The 26,287-nt window shown below is 47.0% G+C and overlaps 1 protein-coding gene across 4 annotated transcripts in view; it reads left to right on the forward strand.

The window, feature by feature from the left end:
• The first annotated feature begins 1,475 nt into the window (after positions 1–1,475).
• LOC132886356 (NACHT, LRR and PYD domains-containing protein 3-like) overlaps positions 1,476–26,287 on the forward strand; it is a 147,502-nt gene continuing 122,690 nt past the window's right edge. For all 4 annotated transcript variants that reach the window (XR_009654683.1, XM_060920917.1, XM_060920918.1 and 1 more), the window contains exons 1-7: positions 1,476–1,541; positions 2,145–2,261; positions 4,372–4,488; positions 4,923–4,977; positions 8,378–8,582; positions 8,819–10,598; positions 11,044–11,217. Coding sequence is in view for 3 of the 4 variants with exons in the window: in XM_060920917.1 (XP_060776900.1) it covers positions 2,149–2,261; positions 4,372–4,488; positions 4,923–4,977; positions 8,378–8,582; positions 8,819–10,598; positions 11,044–11,217 (2,444 nt within the window). In the remaining variant the exon portion in view is untranslated. The remainder of the gene's footprint in view (positions 1,542–2,144; positions 2,262–4,371; positions 4,489–4,922; positions 4,978–8,377; positions 8,583–8,818; positions 10,599–11,043; positions 11,218–26,287) is intronic.

Raw genomic sequence — 26,287 nt, forward strand, 5'->3', positions numbered from 1 at the left:
CAGCCCTGTGATGACCTGGCGACTTGTCCAGGGTGTACCCCGCCTTTCGCCCGTAGTCAGCTGGGATAGGCTCCAGCTTGCCTGCGACCCTGTAGAAGAGGATAAAGCGGCTAGAGATAATGAGATGAGAACTCACTGAACTGATTTTATAACAAACAAACCAATGTAAGTGAAAGAAGTGATGGTACAAACCAAGGCAGTGATCACCGATTCTCCTTCAGCATGCCTTAGCCCTTGATGAGCAATAAGAGCTTCAATTGATGGCCATCCTTCCTGCATTCTCCATCTCATTCCTCTGGCTCAGATGTTGTCCACACATTCTGACCGTTTCCTTACTCTTCGTCCCTTGACACAGATCTCACCCTCAATCGTTGTCAGGACCAGACTGTCACCTCTCCATGTCCAGTGTTCATATTTGGTCAGCTTCCTCTTCTTAATCATCTCCAGAAGACCTTCTTTCTCTGGCATTCCGATGGTTTCCCTTACCCACTTATTCATTTTCCTTTGTCTCCTGCTCACTCTCAGAACTCGTTTCCACAACCATAATTCAAAAGCTTGAATCATTCTTTCTTTATTCTTTCTCATTGTCCAGCTTTCACAGCTGTACAAAGCAATGCTCCAGACAAAATACTTTGCTAGATTCACTTTTCACTTCAAACTCAGATCCTTTGACTTCCATAATTCCTCAACGGAGGCCTACTAAAGTTGTCCGTTAGCCTCAGCCAAGAATTACCTGCTCCTGAAAGAGCAGATCCTGGGGCAATGCGGGTTTTCTGTCTGCCAGGCTGCGATGGAGTTCCATTGCTGGGTGTACTAAGCTAAGGTTAATCCTCACAGCCAAATGGATGTTTTTCTGAGGTCCATTAAACAATGGCTGCAGCCCAAGCAGCACTCAGCCATGCAGGTTGCAGAGCGGGTCGCCATGGATCACTTCCTCTGGGCGCTGCCTCCGGCAGAATGCATGGCCATCAGCATGAGGGTCCCCAAAACCCCTGTAGAGCTCATTAGGGATCTTGAGTGCACTTTGGTGACAATGGATATCAGTAAGCAGGATCAGCCAGCTCCAGTGCCCACCAGGCCCATGTATCCCCTTCCTGGGCCAATCTACAGTCCTGGTGATGCCCTCCACGAACCACTTGCCCTCCTTCTCCTGCCAATGAGCCAACTGCACCTGAACTGCTCTCTCCTGCCCCTGCCCGGAAGCCGTGGCTTGCTGGCTGCATCGTCCACTCACCCTCCAGCCCTCATATTCCAAGTGCTCCTATGCAGATCAAGGGGCAGCCAGTCCAAACCTTTCTGGACTCAGGCAGCACCATAATGCTGGTTCATCCCTCTGTCTTGCCTAAGGCTGTGGGGTACCATCAAGGTCACCTGCATGCAAGGGGATACACAAAAAGTGGCTACCGCCTATGTCTGGATTGGAAATGAGAAACGTGAGAGGTATGTGTGTGCCCTTCCCCCACCAGAGCAGGAAGAGAAAGCAAAACTCAGCGGCTCCATTGTGTCAAGGGGAAAATAAATCTTTTTAGGACAAAAACACGGTGAGTTTCTCCATCTAAAGCTTTAATAAAAACCTCTGAAAGTATTGGAACAGCAAGAACAATTATTTTATTTCTGTTTTACACCAAACACATTTGGATTTGAGATCAAAAGATGAATGAGCCCAAAGATCAGAATTTCAGCTTCATTTCCTGATCATTACATCTCGATGTGTTCAATAACAGAACATGACACCTTTAGAGGCAGACCCCCCACACACACACAACTTTTAATGATCAAAAGTATTGGAACAGACAGTCTAAAAGTAAATGAGAAAACTGTCAAAATTGCCCTTGCTGTTCCAGTGCTTTCAGAGGGGTCTGTATAAACACGAGACATGACGAGTAAAACTAATCACAATGTACACAGATTGATAATCTGAAACCAAATAACAAGGCATTTCATGCCACTTTTCGTAAATGTTCCTTAGTTTTGAATTGTTGGCTCTGATAAGACTTTGATTTATTTTGTGTTTATTAGACGAAGATTGTTGAAGAGATTCTGTGCGAATTCAAACTCGATATCCAATCATCCATATTCACTCCATATTATATTAACATGTACACTTCCCTGAATTTCTGGCTGTAATGATATCTTTATTGCAGAAGGATGGAGGGAAAGAGATCAGACTCACCAGAACCCAGCTCGGTGTCCATGAAGAGTCAATGGACAAAGGACCATTCAGTATACTTCAGAGACAGAGACAGTTCGGCTGATCTGAGGTCAGTATAGTGAGATCTTTTCTCAACAACAAAATCCAGAATGTACACATTTGCCTTCAGCTTCATTGTCAGCTTAGTTTTCACAGCCCTGCTGCTATTCAGTCCAACTTGTCTGATTAGTCAGCTGGTCTGATTAGGGGACTGGACGTAACTGTTGAATAAACACCAAGCGATATTGTGCATTACGGAGCTCCTGTCACGTCTGCACCTGGAAGCACTCAAGACTCCACTTCCCATAATTCAGTGGCCTTCAAACATGGTCACCATGGACCACAGAACCCAGCCTCGACCTCACCGCTCAGTCACCTGATTATTGATTTCATTCACCTGTTCACTGTTACCACAGCACACGATTCCAACAGATCACTGCAAACTCTCAGTGTGCCATTCCTGACCTGAACAAACCTTGAATTTTGCTATTCTGATATATATTTTTTTATTTCTTGCCAGGTTTTGTTTACTTATCACCTGGCCGGTGCCTGTTTGCTTGAATAAAATCCTTTTTCTGTGCTGACATCCATCTGCTGCCTGCGTTCTTGACAGATTACTTCGCCATCTTCATGGATGTCGCAGGAGAGTGTCATGAAAGTCTGAATTTCAAAAACACACTTCCACAAAAGAAGTTATCTGAAAGCGCCTTAATCATTAAGACAATGCCAGCACTGAGTGTTTTACAGAACACACTGAAATTCCTCCAGAGATGGCAGAGGTTTTATACAATCTGTCCCAGTACAAAGTACCTCCCCAGAACTGGCCCAAAACAAAATGGCAGCTCCTATTAAAATCATTGTAAAAGGACTTTTCTTTCTTTGATCACAGACTTCTGACTGGCTGCCCAACATGGAGCTTCCCATTTTTTGTGGAGGTTAATAAATTGAGATTTTTAAATTAGTTAAAGGACGGCACAGTGGTGTAGTGGTTAGTGCTGTCGCCTCACAACAAAAAGGTCCAGGTTCGAGTCCCGTGGCTGGCGAGGGCCTTTCTGTGCGGAGTTTGCATGTTCTCCCCCTGTCCGCGTGGGTTTCCTCCGGGTGCTCCGGTTTCCCCCACAGTCCAAAGACATGCAGGTTAGGTTAACTGGTGACTCTAAATTGAGCGTAGGTGTGAATGTGAGTGTGAATGGTTGTCTGTGTCTATGTGTCAGCCCTGTGATGACCTGGCGACTTGTCCAGGGTGTACCCCGCCTTTCGCCCGTAGTCAGCTGGGATAGGATCCAGCTTGCCTGCGACCCTGTAGAACAGGATAAAGCGGCTAGAGATAATGAGATGAGATGAGAAATTAGTGAAATGAGAAAATCCATTTCAATAATATTTTCGTTCATATTTAGACTTTTGAAAGAAATAAGAAATAGTTGTTATTGTTGGGGGCGGCATGGTGGTGGAGTGGTTAGCACTGTTGCCTCACAGCAAGAAGGTTCTGGGTTCAAGCCCAGTGGCCGGCGAGGGCCTTTCTGTGTGGAGTTTGCATGTTCTCCCCGTGTCTGCGTGGGTTTCCTCCAGGTGCTCCGGTTTCCCCCACAGTCCAAAGACATGCAAGTTAGGGTAATTCCCACTGTCAAATAGCCTTGTTTCCCTGGAACCTCCTGACAATCCCAGGTTGTCTCTGGTTATGTGGGGGGTTCATATAGCCACAGTTATATATCAAGTGTTCTGTTTCATCCCTTATAACCACCAACGGCAATGAGAATCAACTTGAGAACAGGTTTACTGACACTCTTGTGTTTTTCCATGAAATGATTGGACAGACACCAAACACTGAGTCAATTTGAAGCATTTGTTGAGTCACAAAAGAACCCTGCAAATGCATTTGAACACAGTGCAAGTATTTATTGTTTGTATTGAGTTTTGTGTGTCCGTGTATGTGCGCGCGCATGTTTTAACCTGTTTTTAATGTCGGAGCCTTTTAAACATTTATAGATATAAAATGGTTGGTTGAAATGTGAGGCCTTGACTTTTATTTGTCTGTATTATTTAATTTGCTGCTTAAGACGAAGACTGAATAAAGACGAAGATGGTCTGTACAACACGAATTCAAACTCAATATACACTCCATTTTATATTAGCATGTACACTAGCCTTAATAACAGGATGTAATAATATCTGTGTTGCAGAATGATGGAAGGAAAGAGATCAGACTCACCAGAACCCAGCGGTGTGTCCATGAAGAGTGAGATGTCAGTGGGACGTCCACCTGCCTTCAGAGACCGAGACGGTTCTGCTGATGTGAGGTCAGTACAGTGAGGTGTTTTACGGTGCTGTTCCACCTGATCAAACTCACTGGTCTCATGATGAAGCCCTTCATGAGCTTTATCAGGTGTTGAAGCAGTAAAACACTAAACTGTGCAGTGCTGCAGCTCTCGGACTGGCAGTGAGGAAAACTGCTGTGAGAGTTCAGTTCAGCCTGCAGTCCCAGAGCTGGAGGGTCTGTGGTGGAACACGAGAACATTTACACCTGGGACATTCATCACTATATCACTATTTCATTCATTCATTCATTCATTCATGTGTTTGTAAGTATGTTAGTATCAGTGAGGAAATCCTGAACTCAGTGTATTGTGTTAAGAGGACAGTGTTAAATATCTGTCTCTGTATTTATTAGCGTGTGTTGGACAGCTATCGTACATATAGTCCATATTACAGGATGTGTTTTGTTTGTTCACAGACCACAAAAGAAGAAATCAAACATCAGCAGAAGTCAACTGGAGTCCATATTCAAGGTGTGTGTGTGTGTGTGTGCGCGCAGTTTTATTCACATACAGCAGCATTATGGGTAATCAGACAGAGTTTCAGTTGTAACTGTGGGAATAGAAAGAGATTTTTCTTCTTTTCCTGAAATAAATCCTCTCTCGTTATGTAACATTATAATACAGTGATGTTTGAAAGTTTGTGAACCCTTTAGAATTTTCTATATTTCTGCATAAATATGACCTAAAACATCATCAGATTTTCACACAAGTCCTAAAAGTAGATAAAGAAAACACAGTAAAACAAATGAGACAAAAATATTATACTTGGTCATTTATTTATTGAGGGAAATGATCCAATATTACATATCTGTGAGTGGCAAAAGTATGTGAACCTTTGCTTTCAGTATCTGGTGTGACCCCCTTGTGCAGCAATAACTGCAACTAAACGTTTGCGGTAACTGTTGATCAGTCCTGCACACCGGCTTGGAGGAATTTTAGCCCGTTCCTCCGTACAGAACAGCTTCAACTCTGGGATGTTGGTGGGTTTCCTCACATGAACTGCTCGCTTCAGGTCCTTCCACAACATTTCCATTGGATTAAGGTCAGGACTTTGACTTGGCCATTCCAAAACATTAACTTTATTCTTCTTTAACCATTCTTTGGTAGAACCAGTTGTGTGCTAAGGATCATTGTCTTGCTGCATGACCCACCTTCTCTTCAGATTCAGTTCATGGACAGATGTCCTGACATTTTCCTTTAGAATTCGCTGGCATATTTCAGAATTCATTGTTCCATCAACGATGGCAAGCCGTCCTGACCCAGATACAGCAAAACAGGCCAAAACCATGATACTACCACCACCATGTTTCACAGATGGGATAAGGTTCTTATGCTGGAATGCAGTGTTTTCCTTTCTCCAAACATAATGCTTCTCATTTAAACCAAAAAGTTCTATTTTGGTCTCATCAGTCCACAAAACATTTTTCCAATAGCCTTCTGGCTTGTCCACATGATCTTTACAAACTGTAGACAAGCAGCGATGTTCTTTTTGGACAGCAGTGGCTTTTTCCTTGCAACCCTGCCATGCACATCATTGTTGTTCAGTGTTCTCCTGATGGTGGACTCATGATCATTAACATTAGCCAATGTGAGAGAGGCCTTCAGTTACTTAGAAGTTACCCTGGGGTCCTTTGTGACCTTGTCGACTGTTACACGCCTTGCTCTTGGAGTGATCTTTGTTGGTCAACCACACTTGGGGAGGGTAACAATGGTCTTGAGGTCCTCCATTTGTACACAATCTGTCTGACTGTGGATTGGTGGAGTCCAAACTCTTTAGAGATGGTTTTGTAATCTTTTCTAGCCTTATGAGCATCAACAACACTTTTTCTGAGGTCCTCAGAAATCTCCTTTGTTTGTGCTATGATGCACTTCCACAAACATGTGTTGTGAAGATCACACTTTGATACAGTGGGGCAAAAAAGTATTTAGTCAGTCACCAATTGTGCAAGTTCTCCCACTTAAAAAGATGAGAGAGGCCTGTAATTTTCATCATAGGTATACCTCAACTATGAGAGACAAAATGAGAAAAAAAATCCAGAAAATCACACTGTCTGATTTTTAAAGAATTTATTTGCAAATTATGGTGGAAAATAAGTATTTGGTCAATAACAAAAGTTAATCTCAATACTTTGTTATATACCCTTTGTTGGCAATGACAGAGGTCAAACGTTTTCTGTAAGTCTTCACAAGATTTTCACACACTGTTGCTGGTATTTTGGCCCATTCCTCCATGCAGATCTCCTCTAGAGCAGTGATGTTTTGGGGCTGTCACTGGGCAACACAGACTTTCAACTCCCTCCAAAGATTTTCTATGGGGTTGAGATCTGGAGACTGGCTAGGCCACTCCAGGACCTTGAAATGCTTCTTACGAAGCCACTCCTTTGTTGCCCGGGCGGTGTGTTTGGGATCATTGTCATGCTGAAAGACCCAGCCACGTTTCATCTTCAATGCCCTTGCTGATGGAAGGAGGTTTTCACTCAAAATCTCATGATACATGGCCCCATTCATTCTTTCCTTTACACGGATCAGTCGTCCTGGTCCCTTTGCAGAAAAACAGCCCAAAAGCATGATGTTTCCACCCCCATGCTTCACAGTAGGTACCGTATGGTGTTCTTTGGATGCAACTCAGCATTCTTTCTCCTCCAAACACGACAAGCTGTTTTTACCAAAAAGTTCTATTTTGGTTTCATCTGATCATATGACATTCTCCCAATCCTCTTCTGGATCATCCAAATGCTCTCTAGCAAACTTCAGACGGGCCTGGACATGTACTGGCTTAAGCAGGGGGACACGTCTGGCACTGCAGGATTTGAGTCCCTGGCGGCGTAGTGCGTTACTGATGGTAGCCTTTGTTACTTTGGTCCCAGCTCTCTGCAGGTCATTCACTAGGTCCCCCGTGTGGTTCTGGGATTTTTGCTCACCATTCTTGTGATCATTTTGACTCCACAGGGTGAGATCTTGCGTGGAGCCCCAGATCGAGGGAGATTATCAGTGGTCTTGTATGTCTTCCATTTTCTAATAATTGCTCCCACAGTTGATTTCTTCATACCCAGCTGCTTACCTATTGCAGATTCAGTCTTCCCAGCCTGGTGCAGGTCTACAATTTTGTTTCTGGTGTCCTTTGACAGCTCTTTGGTCTTGGCCATAGTGGAGTTTGGAGTGTGACTGTTTGAGGTTGTGGACAGGTGTCTTTTATACTGATAACGAGTTCAAACAGGTGCCATTAATACAGGTAACGAGTGGAGGACAGAGGAGCCTCTTAAAGAAGTTGTTACAGGTCTATGAGAGCCAGAAATCTTGCTTGTTTGTAGGTCACCAAATACTTATTTTACCGAGGAATTTACCAATTCATTCATTAAAAAATCCTACAGTGTGATTTCCTGGATTCTTTCCCCCCATTCTGTCTCTCATAGTTGAAGTGTACCTATGATGAAAATTACAGGCCTCTCTCATCTTTTTAAGTGGGAGAACTTGCACAATTGGTGGCTGACTAAATACTTTTTTGCCCCACTGTAGATCCCTGTTCTTTAAATAAAACAGGGTGCCCACTCACACCTGATTGTCATCCCAATGATTGAAAACACCTGACTCTAATTTCACCTTCAAATTAACTGCTAATCCGAGAGGTTCACATACTTTTGCCACTCACAGATATGTAATATTGGATCATTTTCGTCAATAAATAAATGACCAAGTATAATATTTTTGTCTCATTTGTTGAACTGGGTTCTCTTTATCTACTTTTAGGACTTGTGTGAAAATCTGATGAAGTTTTAGGTCATATTTATGCAGAAATATAGAAAATTCTAAAGGGTACACAAACTTTCAAGCACCACTGTATTTCGATCTGTTCCTGTGTGTTTCTTACCAGGAGCTGGAACACAAAATCATCACTGTGCTACAGAAAGAGCTGAAGAAGTTTAAGAAGCTCCTGAGTCCAGATTCCCCAGCATGCTCTGAGAGGGAGGTGGAGGATGAGGAGGATCAGAGCAGCATCAGAGAGGGAGTGCTGAAGATCACACTGCACTTCCTGAAGAACATGAACCACACAGATCTCGCTCACACACTGCAGAACAGTAAGAGCTCTGAATCATGGCTTTATTTTATCTCCATAAGTTTGGTTCATATTTAAATGCATCATCTTAAATTTATCAAGCTGAATCAGTCAGTGATTTTAGAACTCTGGAATTAGCTTCAGTTTGCAATGTCTTTAGTTACAAATTTTATAATTAATGAGAAACGTATATCAATATTTAATTTATATTGTGCTCAGTGATTTTGCATTAAAAGATGTTTTTACTTTGTTTCTCAGAGTCTGCGGTCTCTGTGTGTCAGCAAAAGCTGAAATCCCGCCTGAGAGAGAAGTTCGAAAGAATTAATGAAGGAATCTCACAGCATGGAAGCCCAGCTCTTCTGAATGAGATCTACACAGAGCTCTACATCACAGAGGGTTGGAGTGGAGATGTCAATCATGAACATGAGGTGAGACAGATTGAGACGGCATCCAGGAGACCAGCAACACAGGAGACACCCATCAAGTGTAATGATCTCTTTAAAGACACGTCCATCAGAAGTGTGCTGACTAAAGGAGTTGCTGGAATTGGAAAAACAGTCTCTGTGCAGAAGTTCATTCTGGACTGGACTGAAGGAAAAGCGAATCAGGACGTCACCTTCATGTTCCCACTTCCCTTTCGAGAGCTGAATCTGATGAAGCAGGAAATTCTCAGTCTGATGAATCTCCTTCATCACTTTTTCCCAGAAATGAAAGAAGTACAATTAATAAACTGTGATATTAACAAAGTCCTGTTGATCTTTGATGGTCTGGATGAGTGTCAACTTCCTCTAAATTTCCAGAACAGTGAGAGATTGTGTGATGTGACAGAGTCGGCCTCAGTGGATGTGCTGCTGACAAACCTCATCAAGGGGAATCTGCTTCCCTCTGCTCTCCTCTGGATCACCTCACGACCAGCAGCAGCAAATCAGATCCCTCCTGAGTGTGTAGACCAGGTAACAGAGGTACGAGGGTTCAGTGATCCTCAGAAAGAGGAGTACTTCAGGAAGAGGATCAGTGATCAGAGCCTGGCCAATGAAATCATCACACACATGAAGTCCTCAAGAAGCCTCTACATCATGTGTCACATCCCAGTCTTCTGCTGGATCTCAGCCACTGTTCTTGAGAGAATGTTGGGTGAAGCAGAGAGTGGAGAGATCCCCAAGACTCTGACTCAAATGTTCACACACTTCCTGATCTTTCAGATCAAACACAAGGAGCAAAAGTATCATCAGAAATGTGAGCCTGATCCTCAGCAGACCAGAGAGAGTATCCTGGCACTGGGAAAACTGGCTTTCCAACAGCTGGAGAAAGGAAACCTGATCTTCTATGAGGAAGACCTGAGAGAGTGCGGCATTGATGTGAGAGAAGTGTCAGTGTACTCAGGAGTGTGTACCCAAATCTTCAGAGAGGAGTTTGGGCTTCACCTGGGGAAGGTCTTCAGCTTTGTACATCTGAGCGTTCAGGAGTTTCTGGCTGCTTTATACACATTTCTCTGCTTTATTTTTACAAAGACAAATGTGCTCGGGAATCAACCTCCTGGACTTTTTAATTTCTTCAGAAAGTCAAACATGTCTGATTTCCTCAGGAGTGCAGTGGACAAGGCCTTACAGAGTGAGAATGGACACCTGGACCTGTTCCTCCGCTTCCTTCTGGGTCTCTCACTGGAATCCAATCAGACTCTCTTACGAGGCTTGATGCCCCAGACAGGAAGTAGCTCTCACAGCAAACAGGAAACAGTCGAATACATCAAGAAGAAGATCAGGGAGAATCCATCTCCAGAGAAATCCACCAATCTGTTCCACTGTCTGAATGAACTGAATGATCATTCTCTCGTGCAGGAAGTACAACGCTACCTGAACAGAAGCGATTCCTGGTGTCTCAGTGGAACCAGACTCTCTCCTGCTCAGTGGTCAGCTCTGGTGTTTGTGTTACTGAACTCAGAACAGGAGCTGGATAAGTTTAATTTGAGTAAATATGACCTGTCAGAGGAATGTCTTCTGAAGCTGATTCCAGTGGTCAAAGCCTCCAGAAGAGCTGAGTGAGTATTTTGATTTTTAACTGGATCAGTGCATGGTTTGTTATTTTAATGTGACACTGAACTGCACTGTTAGGATTAATGCTTGTGAATAATGACTCTGATCATCTGGAAACCAACCTCTGGTACTTTTACAGAAGATTGTATTCGTGTGTGTGTGTGTGTGTGTGTGTGTGTGTGAGAGAGAGAGAGAGAGAGAGGCTGCTTGCTCTCACGTGTGTGTTCTGTCCATGAGCTAATGGTGTGATAATAAATTGTAGCTGAGAGATCGTGGAGTGCAGAAAGACGTCGCTGCTCCTGTAAATGTGCTGATGTGGCGTCCTGTCCTCTGATTTCTGTGTTTGAGAGAAACACACTCACATTTCTGTTCCATGGTAAAGTTTAGCTGGATTATCGCTGTGTTTGTGTTTAAGCTCAGTGTTCTGATATTTCATCGTTTCTCTTCCAGTCTTTGTGGGTGTAATCTGACCGAGGAAAGCTGTAGAGTTCTGTCCTCAGTTCTCAGCTCAAACTCCTCCAGTCTGAGAGAACTGGACCTGAGTGCTAGTAACCTGCAGGATTCAGGAGTGAAGCTGCTCTCTCCTGGACTGGAGAATCCACACTGTACACTGGAGACACTGAGGTACACACACACACACACACACACACACACACACAGGACTCAGATCATCACTTTAGAACTGAAGATTCCAAACAGAATTGATTGTGTCTTTGTGACTTTTATCCCAGTAAAATTATATCCAAGGCCCAATCTTACTTTCTCTCTAATTATCTCATCTCATTATCTGTAGCCGCTTTATCCTGTTCTACAGGGTCACAGGCGAGCTGGATCCTATCCCAGCTGACTACGGGCGAAAGGCGGGGTTCACCCTGGACAAGTCGCCAGGTCATCACAGGGCTGACACATAGACACAGACAACCATTCACACTCACATTCACACCTACGCTCAATTTAGAGTCACCAGTTAACCTAACCTGCATGTCTTTGGACTGTGGGGGAAACCGGAGCACCCGGAGGAAACCCACGCGGACACAGGGAGAACATGCAAACTCCACACAGAAAGGCCCTCGCCGGCCACGGGGCTCGAACCCGGACCTTCTTGCTGTGAGGCGACAGCGCTAACCACTACACCACCGTGCCACCCCTCTCTAATTATATTATACATAAAATTTTTGTTTCAACTGTTTGTATTATTCTATAAGACACTGAAATGTGTCCATAAGAATCAGATTTACTTTCTAGATGAATTCCATGTCATGAATCAATAAAAAAAAATAACTTGTTAATTGTAATTAGAAGTGTTTATAGGCCTATCAGACTCTCGCTCGCCATGGTGTGAAAATTGTCCATGCAGACACTCATCAAAGTTTCCAAACCTGTCATTGCTTAACTCTTGAATATTTTCTATCGTGAATACTATCATTAAAAAGCTAATAATCTCTGCTTTACAAAGAAATCTGTCTGGTTAAGATCTGTTCAGTACTTTTGGAGTAATGGCATGTTGAAGTCGGTACAACAGAGTAAAAACTCTGCTCGTGTGACCTCGGGAAACTGCCTGTGCTTTTTGAGTCATGGGAAAGTGGTCAGGCTCTCTCTCTCTCTCTCTCTCTCTCTCTCTCTCTCCTGATTGGTTTCCCACTGGATTATTCTTGAATATCAATCAGATCACTTTTATAGAGACCTTGAAGTGAGTTTCCATCGCTTTACCTACTTATTTTTATCAAATCAAACTGATTCATGTAAATAAATAACTATTTTAGAATATACCTGGAGTAGTTTTGATGAAAAATATTGAGATCTTAGTGGTCGAAATGAGATTTAAAAAAACGGAAGTCAGAAACGCGAGCGTCTTTTTCAGTTCAGTTCATGTGAATTATTTCTTGGATGTGGATCAGATCGTTTTTTCGAAGTTTGCCTTGAAAGCTGTGAATATTAATCAAAATAATCATTCATATTCTTTCATATAAACACTAGTAGGCCCGACTGAGAAATACAAAGGCCCACAGAGGGGATTAGAAATATTACTTTTTTATTGAGTGTAATGATTTAATATTTAACCTAATTCGCATCATTAAAACTACTTAAATAATAATTTGCACAATTTGTTTTTACTCATTTTTAAAACTTTGTATTCAGGATACAACCATCTATGTACCTGCCTGTAAATATCTTGAAAAATAAATAAATAAAGTTATGAAGAAAAATAATTTGATCTCATTGGTTAATGGGGGCCATTTTGGACCATGTGATCCTCATACAGAATATTATGGCAGTTTTCTAAAAATTAAGCCATTTTTTCAGTCTTTGATTTGTAATATCTCAAGAACTGATTCACATATTTTAATTCTGTAACAAGTCTGTTGTTCTGAATTCAATTCTGAATCCAATGAGAGCAGTTTCAAGCAATTTGAATTGAATTTTCACCTGATATGCCTACTGTTTAGATCTCGTGTCTCCACCTCTATCCATCCCTTTCCCTTTCTTGTATTTAAGTCAGGAGCCGTCAGACCAAGTCCATGACAAGCGCATGGGTTGCAACCGTTCAAGTATTTTTTGCACATTTCCTATGATGGCTTACTAGCCCGATCCCAGAGAGACAGACGTGATGGCATGTAGGGCAGGCATGGGCTGTTGTCGATTGAGCTCTTTCAGTGGCCTTTCTCCTGGCTCTTTTTGCATCTGCGTCATCGTTAAGCTTTCTTTTCCCTGCTACGAATACCTCTCTGCAAGCTGTCTTCCAAATGCTACATTCTGCTACGAGACATTCCCAGTCGTCCATTGAGAGACTGATTGCAAGCATGTCTCTTTTGCAGATGTCTCAGAAACGTAGTTTTGGTCTACCGACAGGTCTTGAGCCGGATGCCAGCTCCCCATACAGGAGGTCCTTGGGGATGCGACCATCCTCCATTCACCGTATATGGCCCAACCATCTCATCCTACATTAGCGAAGGAGGGTGTACAGTGAGGGGGTGCCCGCTCTTTCAAGTACTTCACTGTTGGTGACCTTGTCTGTCCACAAGATAGGATGCGACATAGACACCTCATGTGGAAGGAGTGCAAGCGTTTCTCCTGACTAGCATCGGTGGCCCAGGACTTGCTGCCATGTCACAGGGTACTCATGATGCAAGTGTGATAAAGCGCGACTTTGAAGGTCATGGTGAGCTTCTTGTTTTCCCACACACGAGGGTCAAGTTTGGCCATATTGGTTGCAGCCTTTCCGATTCTTTTACCAAGCTCAGCATCAAGAGAGGCGTTATCTGAGGTGGTGGAGCCTAGGTCAGTGAACTGTGAGATGACTTCCAATGTGTAGTCTTTGATGGTCACAGCTGGGGAAGCTTCGACTCCTTGGCGCATGCTTTTCATCTTCTTCAGACTGATGGTGAGGCTAAAGTTGTCACAGGCCTTGGAGAAGCAGTCAAGGAGGTTCTGAAGATCTTTCTCACTGTGAGCAATGAGGGCAGCATTGTCGGCATCAAGCATGCCGCACAGTTGTACTTGGCGAACCTTGGTTTTTGCTCCGAGGCGTGCCGAGTTGAAGAGCTTCCTGTCTGATCTAGTTCAGAGCAGAACACCTTCATCAGCTGACCCAAAAGTGTATTTGAGAAGAACAGAGAAGAAAATGCCAAAGATTGTTGGTGCTAACACACACCCTTGTTTCACGCCACTCTTGATGTCAAATGTGTCTGACCTGCACCCGTTGAATTGTACAGTGCCCTGCATTCCGTCGTGGAAAGACTTGACAAAACTCAGGAGTTTTAGAAGGCAGCCAGTTAAGGGCAGGATCTTGAAGAGACCATCTCTACTGACTAAGTCACATATCTTAGTCAGATCAGTGACTGCAATAAAGAGTGGCTGTTGTTCTTGGCACTTCTCCTGAAGTTGTCTCAGTGAGATCATCATATCAACTGTCGAGCACATGGAATGGAAGCCGCATTGAGATTCAGGATACACCCTCTCTGCAAGCTTTTTGAGGTGATATAAAGCGACTCGAGTAAACAACTTTCCAGCAATGCAAACTAATGAGATGCCGCGGTAGTTATCACAGTTGCTGCAGTCGCCCTTGATTTTGTACAGGGTTGTGATGATGGAGTCTTAACTCTTGGGGAACTGCTCCCGCCTCCCAGCACCTGCCAAGCAAGTGATGAAGAGCATCAAGCAGCCAGCTCCCGCCGCACTTGAATACCTCAGCCGGAATGCCGTCTAGTCCCAGAGCCTTGCCAGATGATATGTCACTGATGGCCTTGGATAGCTCTTCTTTGTTGAGGACATCGTCCAACTCTAGCAGCATAGGGAGCCTATCAATCTGGTCTAAAGCAGAAGCTGAAATGAGGTTCTCACGGCCATAGAGCTCGGAGAAGTACTCCACCCCAGCTTTCCATCTGTTTGGATTTGTCGCTGATGCTTTCCCCAGTGGATGACTTTAAAGAGCCATGCTTTGTCTGTGTAGGCCCTATGGCCTTCCTGATGCCCTTGAACATAACCCTGATGTTACCGGTCTCTGCAGCTGACTGAATCTTAGCACACAGACTCATCCAGTAGTTGCTACCACAGGTTTTTCATTCTTCCTTTGCAGTTTCTTAGGGTGAATCTGGACCTTGGTGCAAACAAGGGAGTGATCAGTGTCACAATCAGCACTGTGATATGCTCTCATGATCCAAAAGTTGTTCAGGTGATCTTGATGAGAGATGATAAGGTCCAGTTGATGCCAGCATTTTGATCTAGGGTGCATCCATGAGAACTTGTGATGCATCTTCGCAGCAAAGAAAGTGTTCATAATGCAGAGGTGATGGTGAGTGCAAAGTTCCAACAGTCTTTGGCCATTCTCGTTGCATTTTCCAACTCCCAAGTGTCCAAGGCAGATGGTCCAAGAACCTTGGTCATCGCCCACTCTTGCGTTAAAGTCACCAAGAAGGATAAATGCTTCATTCTTTGGGATTCGCTTGGTTGCATTGTTGAGTTGGCTGGAGAAGGCATCCTGAGCATTGGAGTTGGAGGTCAGAGTCAGAGCACAGGCAGATAACAGGTTAGTTATGCCTGATTGAGTGTTTCATCTCATGTGCCTGATTCGTTCTGAGTTGATTGGATCTGGCTCCACCATCTGGATTCGCTTATTGCTGATAGCAAATCCGACTCCATGCTCTCTGGGCTAATTTTCATCTTTCCCTTGCCAGAAAAATGTGAACTCTTTTTCCTTTAGGCTTCCAGAACCTGCTAGGCGAGGTTTCTGTAAAGCGGTGATATCGACATTAAGTCTATCCAGTTCTCTGCTGATGACAGCTGTCTTGCAAAGTCCATCAGTGTTGCCAATGTCTTTGGTCAGACCGGTAAGCATCGTTTGGACATTCCAGCTCCCAAGAGTGAGAGCTGGCCTTCTTTTTGTGCATCTAGAATTCTAAGGTGAGAGAGTTGCAGTCCACTTGTCAGTCTGTTTCCAAACTTGAATCTCACTCACCTCAGCGAGACATATGAACCATGGCGGGACAACACCTTATTGGCTGGGGGCTGCCCAGCTTTAAGCAGGCAGTAGATGTCCAATGAGGCTAAAAAGCCCCTCCAACTGTCAAGAGTGACCCCTAGCATCAGGCTCTACACCAGTTAAGCCATGACTTAGAACCGGTAACTGCCAGTCCCCGGTTTGTTTCCGTACCAGGCAGAGCAGTACGACATGCTGAAGTTGCCTCTCCAGGATGCACTAGCCTGGGCTGTATATGTGGAGAAACTAGTTTGCCCATGTCCCAGAATCTCCCTCTCAGTCTTACAGGTAGAGTCTGAAGGAAAGGTATAGCCAAGATGTTTGGGACCAGTTTGACTGCAGGAGTTACCAGCGACTAGATTACCACCATGCTACCGACGGGGCTCCACTCCAGAGTTCTGTCAGGGTTGATTCCCTTAGACTTTGGCTATCCCTAGCTGCCCACAGGGCAGTGGGACTGTTTGCACATGGCATAACAAGGCCGTATCCCTGGCCGAGGGAGGTGACAGGTGTGCTAACACTTGCCCATAGTGTCCACCCAGGCAAGTGGATGGAAGGATGTGCCTTACCTCTCCATTTGAGACTGGCTTCAAGCTAGGTCGAGCCACTGCCTATTGTGTTTATGTACATCATCTCATATGAGCTGAGACATGTGGATCTGTCCAAGTACAAACACACAGACTTTATTTTTTATTCAGACATCAGAACCTTGTGTTCAGGGAGACATTTTATTCCACAACTGATGAGGTGTGTTCCATTTACAGTCTTCTCAATAACTGCCGGGGATTTCTCCACCTGCTCATCATCCAAACTGACTCGGAAGGGTTTTGACTCAAAATATTTTCAAAAGTTTTAATCCTAAGTGGCTGAAAAAACTAGGCTTCATCTTTTTACCTAAATGCACCAATATGATCAATATAAAAGCTGGAGAATTACTCAGTTAAGAAAGGAATGATCACTGAAAATCCAACCAGAGCTGATTCTGCCTGTTTCCCAAAGAGATGAAAGAGTGCTTTATGCACTTTTAAAAGCCCTTGCATTTGTTTATGATTCAAGACAGAGGCACAAAATTGTGAGGAGTTCACACTGGCAGGAGGTGATGCTGCTAAAAAGCTATTAAAGGCCTGTGAAACCTTTACTTTTGCAGATATGGTGTCACAAAATGTGCATTTTCAGCTCTGATGACCGTCAAATTTTGGGGTCTCTGAAACCCAATCTCTCAAAAATCATGAAAGATAATGGCTTGAACTTTTCTGTGTCTTTATTTGCTTGATATGATTTCTTGACAAATGAAAAATAATGCTCCAAACACCATTTTAAAACTTTGAATTCTGGTACCTATTAATACCAACATGATCAAATCAAATCAAGTTTATTTGTATAGCGCTTTTAACAATAAACATTGTCGCAAAGCAGCTTTACATAATTTGAACGACTTAAAACATGAGCTAATTTTATCCCTAATCTATCCCCAATGAGCAAGCCTGTGGCGACGGTGGCAAGGAAAAACTCCCTCAGACGACATGAGGAAGAAACCTTGAAAGGAACCAGACTCAAAAGGGAACCCATCCTCATTTGGGCAACAACAGACAGCCTGACTATAATATTAACAGTTTTAACAGGTATAACCCTCAACTGTCCTCATGGGGCCGTCCTTCACAGGAGCGGTGCGATAAAACTCCGACCAGACACAGGGCACCAGGATGGATCAAGCAGGTCCGAGGGGCAGAAGAGGCCAGCATCTCAATCCCAGGATCAACATGTAACTCAGAGGGACAGATTGGGGGGGGGGAAGAGAGAGAGAAAGAAAACACATTGTTAGGTATGCCCTAAAAATGACAAGTATTAAATCTGTGTGGTAGGCTCGCAGAGACGAGAGTCTTTACATCAGGCATAACACACAACAATGGCATGTTAATATGGTAAAATATATCATGACTGCTCTGGCTGGATGCTTGATTGGGTGATGGGAGCACACTCCTCAGCAATGATGAGATGCAGATGGGATCCTTAGGGCTGGCCAAGACAAATCAGTTACATTTCACCGGGTCTGGGACATGCGACAGAATGTCTGACGGCCGATTCCCTGCAGGCTACGATAGCCAGTCGAGGTCTCCACCCTTTCCACCAAAAGATTTCCTGTTGACTCCATGTAACTCAGAGGGACAGATTTGGGGTGGGGGGGAGGGAAAGAAAACACAGGTGGTTAGGTATGCCCAATGTCACCTGAATAAGTAGGAACAGTATACATATTGCACCGAGTACAAGCAGGGACTCCGGCAACTAACTATGACAGCATAACAAAAAGGAGAGAGCCAGAAGGTAACACAGGCATGAGGGAGCCCCGGGACATAAAGTAGCCAGCCACTACACCTTCAACAAACTCGAGTGAGCAAGCGAGTGGGGACTGACAGCATCCATACATCCCAGTTTACCAAAACACTCTATGTCTGAGGACCCTCCAGATCTACTCCTTTACCTCATAAACACCATTAACAAAAGGCTTGACTAAACAGATATGTTTTCAGCCTAGACTTAAATGCTGAGACTGTCTAATTCCTGAACATTACTTGGAAGGCTGTTCCATAACAGTGGGGCTGTTAGGACTTGGACTGTTTTGGCCTCTAGAGGCCGCTGTTATTTCCTTTTCGTGTCTTGTTTATTTTGGCCTCTAGAGGCCGCCACTGTTCCTGTGTTTTGTGTTTTTGTTAATTGCCTGTTAGTCCTAATTATCTTCACCTGTGTCCTTAATTAGTTTGTGTATTTATACCCCTGAGTTCAGTCCTCTTGTCACGGAGTCTTTGTGCTGTTATGTTTATCTCCAGTTTCCTTTGTACTGTGTTTTGTGGATCTTCTGAGCTTTTGCATTTTTGCCTTTTTCTTTTTGAATTATACTCTTTGTTTTTGTTTTTTTGTTTTGCCCTGGATTGTATATAGTGTACATAGTATAAATAAACCTTTTGTTACTTTTTCTACTTCCGCCTCACGCCTCTGCATTTGAGTCATTCCCCTGGTGGCCTAGTGGGGGTTTGCTGGATCATCACACCAACGAACCAGGTTCAAATCCCAGCAAAACCCTAACAGAAAGACTCCGTCATGACCGACTCAGCAGAGGCTGCTTCAACTGTCTACCCGGCCAACCTTCAGGGAATTATGGCAGCTTTGACACGCTTCGGAGCGACCATGGACGCTCATGGACGTACACTCACCAGCCAACGTGAGGCCCTTGCTCGCCACGAGGAACTGCTTCAGCAAATTGGGAAAACCCTGGCACAGCTGACATCTCTGCCTGCATCTCCTGCTCCTGATCCAGTTCCTGCTCCTGATCCAGCTCCCGCCCCAGTGCCTCCTGCCATGCTGCCTTCTTCACCTCGTGAACCCAGCCTTCCTGCACCACAGAGGTATGACGGCAAGCACAGTGAGTGCCGAGAGTTCCTTACCCAGTGTCAACTCACCTTTGAGCTTCAGCCTACCACCTACACTACGGATCGCCGCAAGATTGCCTTTGTGATCACCTTATTAGCTGGTAAGGCGCGAGCCTGGGCTACTGCTATCTGGCAAAGACAGGGACCTGAGTGCTTTGATTTCCAGCTGTTTTCTGAAGAGATGCTTCGGGTCTTCGATCAGGCAAACATCAGTACCGACGCAGCCCGAAAGCTCATGTCCATCCGGCAAGGAGGAAGCGTCGCAGATTACGCCATCTCGTTCCGAACACTCGCAGCAGTAAGTGGATGGAACGAGACTGCCCTGGTGTCAGCCTTCCACCATGGTCTGTCTGACCCCATCAAGGACGGTCTGGCCTCTATTGGATGCCCAAGTGACCTCGAAACCCTCATCTCACATGCTATTCGTCTGGACAACAGGATGAGAGAACGCCACCAAGCCTTGAGCCCCCCCAGCCTCCCTACCTCTACCTGGAGACCGTCTACCTCCTTCAGTGACTGTCCAGAACCCATGCAAGTGGGTCGTACTCGCCTCTCCGCATCTGAGAGGGAGCGCAGAAGGAGGGACAAGTGCTGCATCTACTGTGGCAAGCCTGGTCACTTCCGAGCATCATGTCCCGAACTCTTGGGAAAAGGACCGCCCCGTCCAGCCGAGGGAGGGTTGTGATGGGGCCTACCCTCTCTCCCGGACTCCCTGGCCAAGGAATCTACATCCCGGTCTCCATCTCCTGGGGTGAGTCTGTCCACTCTTGTCAAGCTTTGATAGACTCAGGGGCGGCTGGGAACTTTATGGATATTCACTTCGCCCAAAGCATCAATATACCTACTGCACCTCTTGAAGTCCCTCTGTCTGTGTCTGCCCTCGATGGCCAAGCGTTAGGTGATGGAAGAGTCACTCAAGTTACTTCTCCAGTCTTCCTCCAGTCTCAAGGTCACAAGGAAGAAATATCCCTGCACCTGATTCCTTCACCTGAGTTCCCAGTTATTCTAGGCCTTCCTTGGCTTACTCGCCACAACCCTCGCATAGACTGGGTAACAAGCCAGGTTGTGGAATGGGGCCCTGCATGCCATGCCTCTTGTCTTCTCTCTAGCTCTCCTGTGTCTCCTGCCGAGCCCCCTGATCTCACCGAGTTATCTCAAGTTCCCACAGAGTACTGGGATCTCAAGGAGGTATTCAGCAAGAGCAGGGCCGCTGTTCTTCCTCCGCACCGGGCCTACGACTGTGCCATCGACTTGCTCCCTGGGACTACCCCTCCTCGTGGCAGACTGTTTTCCCCCTCTCAGCCGGAACGCAAGGCTATGGAGGAATACCTCAAAGACGCCCTGGTCTCTGGGTTCATTCGACCCTCCACCTCACCTGCTGGTGCCGGCTTCTTCTTTGTCGGCAAGAAGGATGGGGGGCTTCGACCATGTATTGACTACAGGGGCCTGAACAAGATCACTGTGCGCAACCGATATCCCCTTCCGCTGATGTCCACTGCTTTCGACCTGCTCCAAGGCGCCACCGTCTTCACCAAGTTGGACCTACGGAACGCATACCACCTCATCCGTATCCGACAGGGAGACGAGTGGAAGACTGCCTTTAACACCCCATCTGGGCACTACGAATACCAGGTGATGCCCTTCGGACTCACCAACGCACCAGCTGTTTTTCAGGCCCTAATCAACGACGTCTTAAGGGACATGATTAACCTGTACGTCTTTGTCTACCTCGATGACATCCTTATCTTTTCCAAGACCGTGCAGGAGCACCGCCACCATGTCCGCCAGGTTCTCCAGAGGCTGCTACAGAACAATCTGTTCGCCAAGGCCCAGAAATGCGAATTTCATGTTCCCGAGGTCTCCTTTCTGGGATTTATTGTACGGACAGGCCAACTCCAAATGGACCCTGCCAAGACCCTGGCCGTCCGGGACTGGCCTACTCCCAAGTCTGTTAAGGAGGTTCAGCGGTTCTTAGGATTCGCTAACTTCTACCGCAAGTTCATCAGGAACTTCAGTTCTGTGGCAGCACCCATGTCAGACCTCACCAAAGGGACAGGTGGATCTTATGGCTGGTCTCCTCAGGCAGAAAAGGCGTTCAAAGACCTCAAGGCCCGCTTCTGCACGGCACCCATTCTGGTCCTCCCGGACACCTCCCAACCATTCATCGTGGAGGTGGACGCCTCGGACAGTGGTGTCGGCGCGGTACTCTCTCAACGTTCGGAAGGAAAGCTGCACCCCTGCGCTTACTTCTCCCACCGCCTGAGTCCTGCGGAGTCCCGGTACGATGTGGGGGATCGAGAACTGCTAGCGGTCAAACTGGCCCTTGAGGAGTGGAGGCACTGGCTGGAGGGAGCGCAACATCCATTCCTGGTTTGGACTGACCACAAGAACCTGGAGTACCTCCAGCAAGCCAAGAGACTGAACCCTCGACAGGCTAGGTGGGCCCTGTTTTTCAGTCGGTTTGACTTCACCCTCTCGTACCGTCCCGGCTCCAAGAACACCAAACCTGATGCACTGTCCAGGCTGTTCTCTGCCACTAACAGGGAGAATGAAGTCGGTCCTATTATCCCGGTGTCCCGGATTGTGGCCCCTGTCCACTGGGGTATTGAGGAGGCTGTTCGACGAGCCCAACGCCAGGACCCCGGTCCTGGGACGGGGCCACCGGGCCTCTTGTACGTCCCACATCAAGCCCGGGCCAAGGTTCTCCAGTGGGGTCACTCTTCCCCTCTCACCGCCCACCTGGGAGCTCGGAGGACCCTGGACTTCCTGAAAAGACGCTTCTGGTGGCCTAACATGGAGCAGGAAGTAAGGTCATTTGTCCTGTCCTGTGAGGTTTGCACCAGAACCAAGAACCCACGACAGCGTCCCCAGGGTCTCCTGCATCCTCTGACCATTCCCCGGCGTCCCTGGTCCCACGTGGCAGTCGACTTCATCACGGGTCTCCCTGAGTCACAAGGTAACATGGTCATTTTGGTCATTGTTGACAGATTCTCCAAGGCCTGCCGCTTCATACCTCTGTGCAAACTCCCCTCTGCTCTTGAAACAGCGAAACGTATATTTAATCATGTCTTCCGAGTCTTTGGTCTTCCACAGGACATCGTCTCAGACCGAGGGCCCCAGTTCTCCTCCCGAGTGTGGCACGGGTTCTGCAAGGTCATCGGAGCCACTGCCAGCCTCTCCTCTGGGTTTCACCCACAGTCCAATGGTCAGATGGAGAGGCTCAACCAGGACCTGGAAACCACCCTGCGAGGCCTGGCTATGGATAACCCGACATCGTGGAGCACCTGGCTGCCATGGGCAGAGTACGCCCACAACACCCTGCAGTCATCGGCCACCAAGCTGTCGCCATTCCAGTGCCAATTCGGGTTCCAGCCACCTCTGTTCCCGGACCAGGAGGAGGACGCGGGGGTGCCCTCGGTCAACCAATATGTGAGACGGTGTCGCAAGACCTGGAGCAAGGTCAGGAAGACCCTCATACAGACCTCCAGAACCAACCAGACTCAGGCCAACCGCCACAGAAGACCTGCACACACTTTCCGCCCTGGGCAGCGGGTTTGGCTGTCCACTAAGGACCTTCCGCTGTGGGTGGAGAACCGCAAGCTTGCTCCTCGCTACATTGGCCCCTTCAAGGTGGTGCGCAGGGTGAACCCTGTCTCCTACCGGCTCCAGTTGCCCCGGACTCTGAGGATCAACCCCACTTTCCATGTTTCCCTGTTGCGGCCTGTACTGACGTCTACGTATGCCCCTGCCCCTAGGAACCCCCCACCCCCCCGCATCTTCCAGGGGCAGACTGTGTTCACTGTGCATCGCCTGCTTGACTCCCGCCGGGTCCGCGGCGGGTTGCAATATCTGGTGGACTGGGAGGGCTATGGTCCTGAGGAGCGCTGCTGGGTTCCTGCTCAGGATGTCCTAGATAAAGAACTGTGTCGGGACTTCCATTCGGCCCATCCGGATCGCCCTGGGAACGTCAGGAGACGCTCCTAGAGGGGGGCTCCTGTTAGGACTTGGACTGTTTTGGCCTCTAGAGGCCGCTGTTATTTCCTTTTCGTGTCTTGTTTATTTTGGCCTCTAGAGGCCGCCACTGTTCCTGTGTTTTGTGTTTTTGTTAATTGCCTGTTAGTCCTAATTATCTTCACCTGTGTCCTTAATTAGTTTGTGTATTTATACCCCTGAGTTCAGTCCTCTTGTCACGGAGTCTTTGTGCTGTTATGTTTATCTCCAGTTTCCTTTGTACTGTGTTTTGTGGATCTTCTGAGCTTTTGCATTTTTGCCTTTTTCTTTTTGAATTATACTCTTTGTTTTTGTTTTTTTGTTTTGCCCTGGATTGTATATAGTGTACATAGTATAAATAAACCTTTTGTTACTTTTTCTACTTCCGCCTCACGCCTCTGCATTTGAGTCATTCCCCTGGTGGCCTAGTGGGGGTTTGCTGGATCATCACACCAACGAACCAGGTTCGAATCCCAGCAAAACCCTAACAGAAAGACTCCGTCATGACCGACTCAGCAGAGGCTGCTTCAACTGTCTACCCGGCCAACCTTCAGGGAATTATGGCAGCTTTGACACGCTTCGGAGCGACCATGGACGCTCATGGACGTACACTCACCAGCCAACGTGAGGCCCTTGCTCGCCACGAGGAACTGCTTCAGCAAATTGGGAAAACCCTGGCACAGCTGACATCTCTGCCTGCATCTCCTGCTCCTGATCCAGTTCCTGCTCCTGATCCAGCTCCCGCCCCAGTGCCTCCTGCCATGCTGCCTTCTTCACCTCGTGAACCCAGCCTTCCTGCACCACAGAGGTATGACGGCAAGCACAGTGAGTGCCGAGAGTCCCTTACCCAGTGTCAACTCACCTTTGAGCTTCAGCCTACCACCTACACTACGGATCGCCGCAAGATTGCCTTTGTGATCACCTTATTAGCTGGTAAGGCGCGAGCCTGGGCTACTGCTATCTGGCAAAGACAGGGACCTGAGTGCTTTGATTTCCAGCTGTTTTCTGAAGAGATGCTTCGGGTCTTCGATCAGGCAGACATCAGTACCGACGCAGCCCGAAAGCTCATGTCCATCCGGCAAGGAGGAAGCGTCGCAGATTACGCCATCTCGTTCCGAACACTCGCAGCAGTAAGTGGATGGAACGAGACTGCCCTGGTGTCAGCCTTCCACCATGGTCTGTCTGACCCCATCAAGGACGGTCTGGCCTCTATTGGATGCCCAAGTGACCTCGAAACCCTCATCTCACATGCTATTCGTCTGGACAACAATCCCAGCAAAACCCTAACAGGGGCTTTGTAAGAAAAGGCTCTGCCCCCTGATGTAGCCTTCACTATACGAGGTACCAGCAGATAGCCTGCACCTTTTGATCTAAGTAGGCATGGCGGGTCATAGAGGAGCAGAAGTTCACTCAGGTACTGTGGTGCAAGACCATTTAGTGCTTTAAAGGTCAATAGTCTCGTCTCGTCTCGTCTCGTCTTCTTCCGCTTTATCCGGGACCGGGTCGCGGAGGCAGCAGTCTAAGCAGGGAAGCCCAAACTTCCCTTTCCCCAGACACCTCGGCCAGCTCCTCGGGAAGAACACCGAGGCGTTCCCAGGCCAGCCGAGAGACATAGTCCCTCCAGCGTGTCCTGGGTCTTCCCCGGGGCCTCCTCCCGGGGGGACATGCCTGGAACACCTCCCCAGGGAGGCGTCCAGGAGGCATCCGAAAAAGATGCCCGAGCCACCTCAGCTGATTCCTCTCGATGTGGAGCAGCAGCGGCTCTACTCCGAGCTCCTCCCGAGTGACTGTGCTTCTCACCCTATCTCTAAGGGAGCGCCCAGCCACCCTGCGAAGGAAACTCATTTCGGCCGCTTGTATCCGCGATCTTGTCCTTTCGGTCATTACCCAAAGCTCATGACCATAGGTGAGAGTCGGAACGTAGATCGACCGGTAAATTGAGAGCTTCGCCTTTTGGCTCAGCTCCTTCTTCACCACAACGGACCGGTAAAGCGACCGCATCACTGCGGAGGCTGCACCGATCCGCCTGTCGATCTCACGCTCCATCCTTCCCTCACTCGTGAACAAGATCCCGAGATACTTAAACTCCTCCACTTGAGGCAGAACTTCTCCACCAACCTGGAGAGGGCAAGCCACCCTTTTCCGGTCGAGAACCATGGCCTCGGACTTGGAGGTGCTGATTCTCATCCCAGCCGCTTCACACTCGACTGCAAACCGCCCCAGTGCATGCTGAAGGTCCTGGTTTGAAGAAGCCAACAGGACAACATCATCCGCAAAAAGCAGAGATGAAATCCTGTGGTTCCCAAACAGGATTCCTTCTGGCCCCTGGCTGCGCCTAGAAATTCTGTCCATAAAAATTATGAACAGAACCGGTGACAAAGGGCAGCCCTGCCGGAGTCCAACATGCACTGGGAACAGGTCTGACTTACTGCCGGCAATGCAAACCAGACTCCTGCTCCGTTCGTACAGGGACCGGACAGCCCTTAGCAAAGAGCCCCGAACCCCATACTCCCGAAGCACCCCCCACAGAATACTACGGGGGACACAGTCGAATGCCTTCTCCAGATCCACAAAGCACATGTGGACTGGTTGGGCAAACTCCCATGAACCCTCGAGCACCCTATGAAGGGTATAGAGCTGGTCCAGTGTTCCGCGACCAGGACGAAAACCGCATTGTTCCTCCTGGATCCGAGGTTCGACTATTGGTCGAATTCTCCTCTCCAGTACCCTGGAGTAAACCTTCCCTGGGAGGCTGAGAAGTGTGATTCCCCTATAATTGGGGCACACTCTCCGGTCCCCTTTC

This window comes from Neoarius graeffei, chromosome 5 (assembly GCF_027579695.1).
Source record: "Neoarius graeffei isolate fNeoGra1 chromosome 5, fNeoGra1.pri, whole genome shotgun sequence".
NCBI lineage: Eukaryota > Metazoa > Chordata > Actinopteri > Siluriformes > Ariidae > Neoarius > Neoarius graeffei.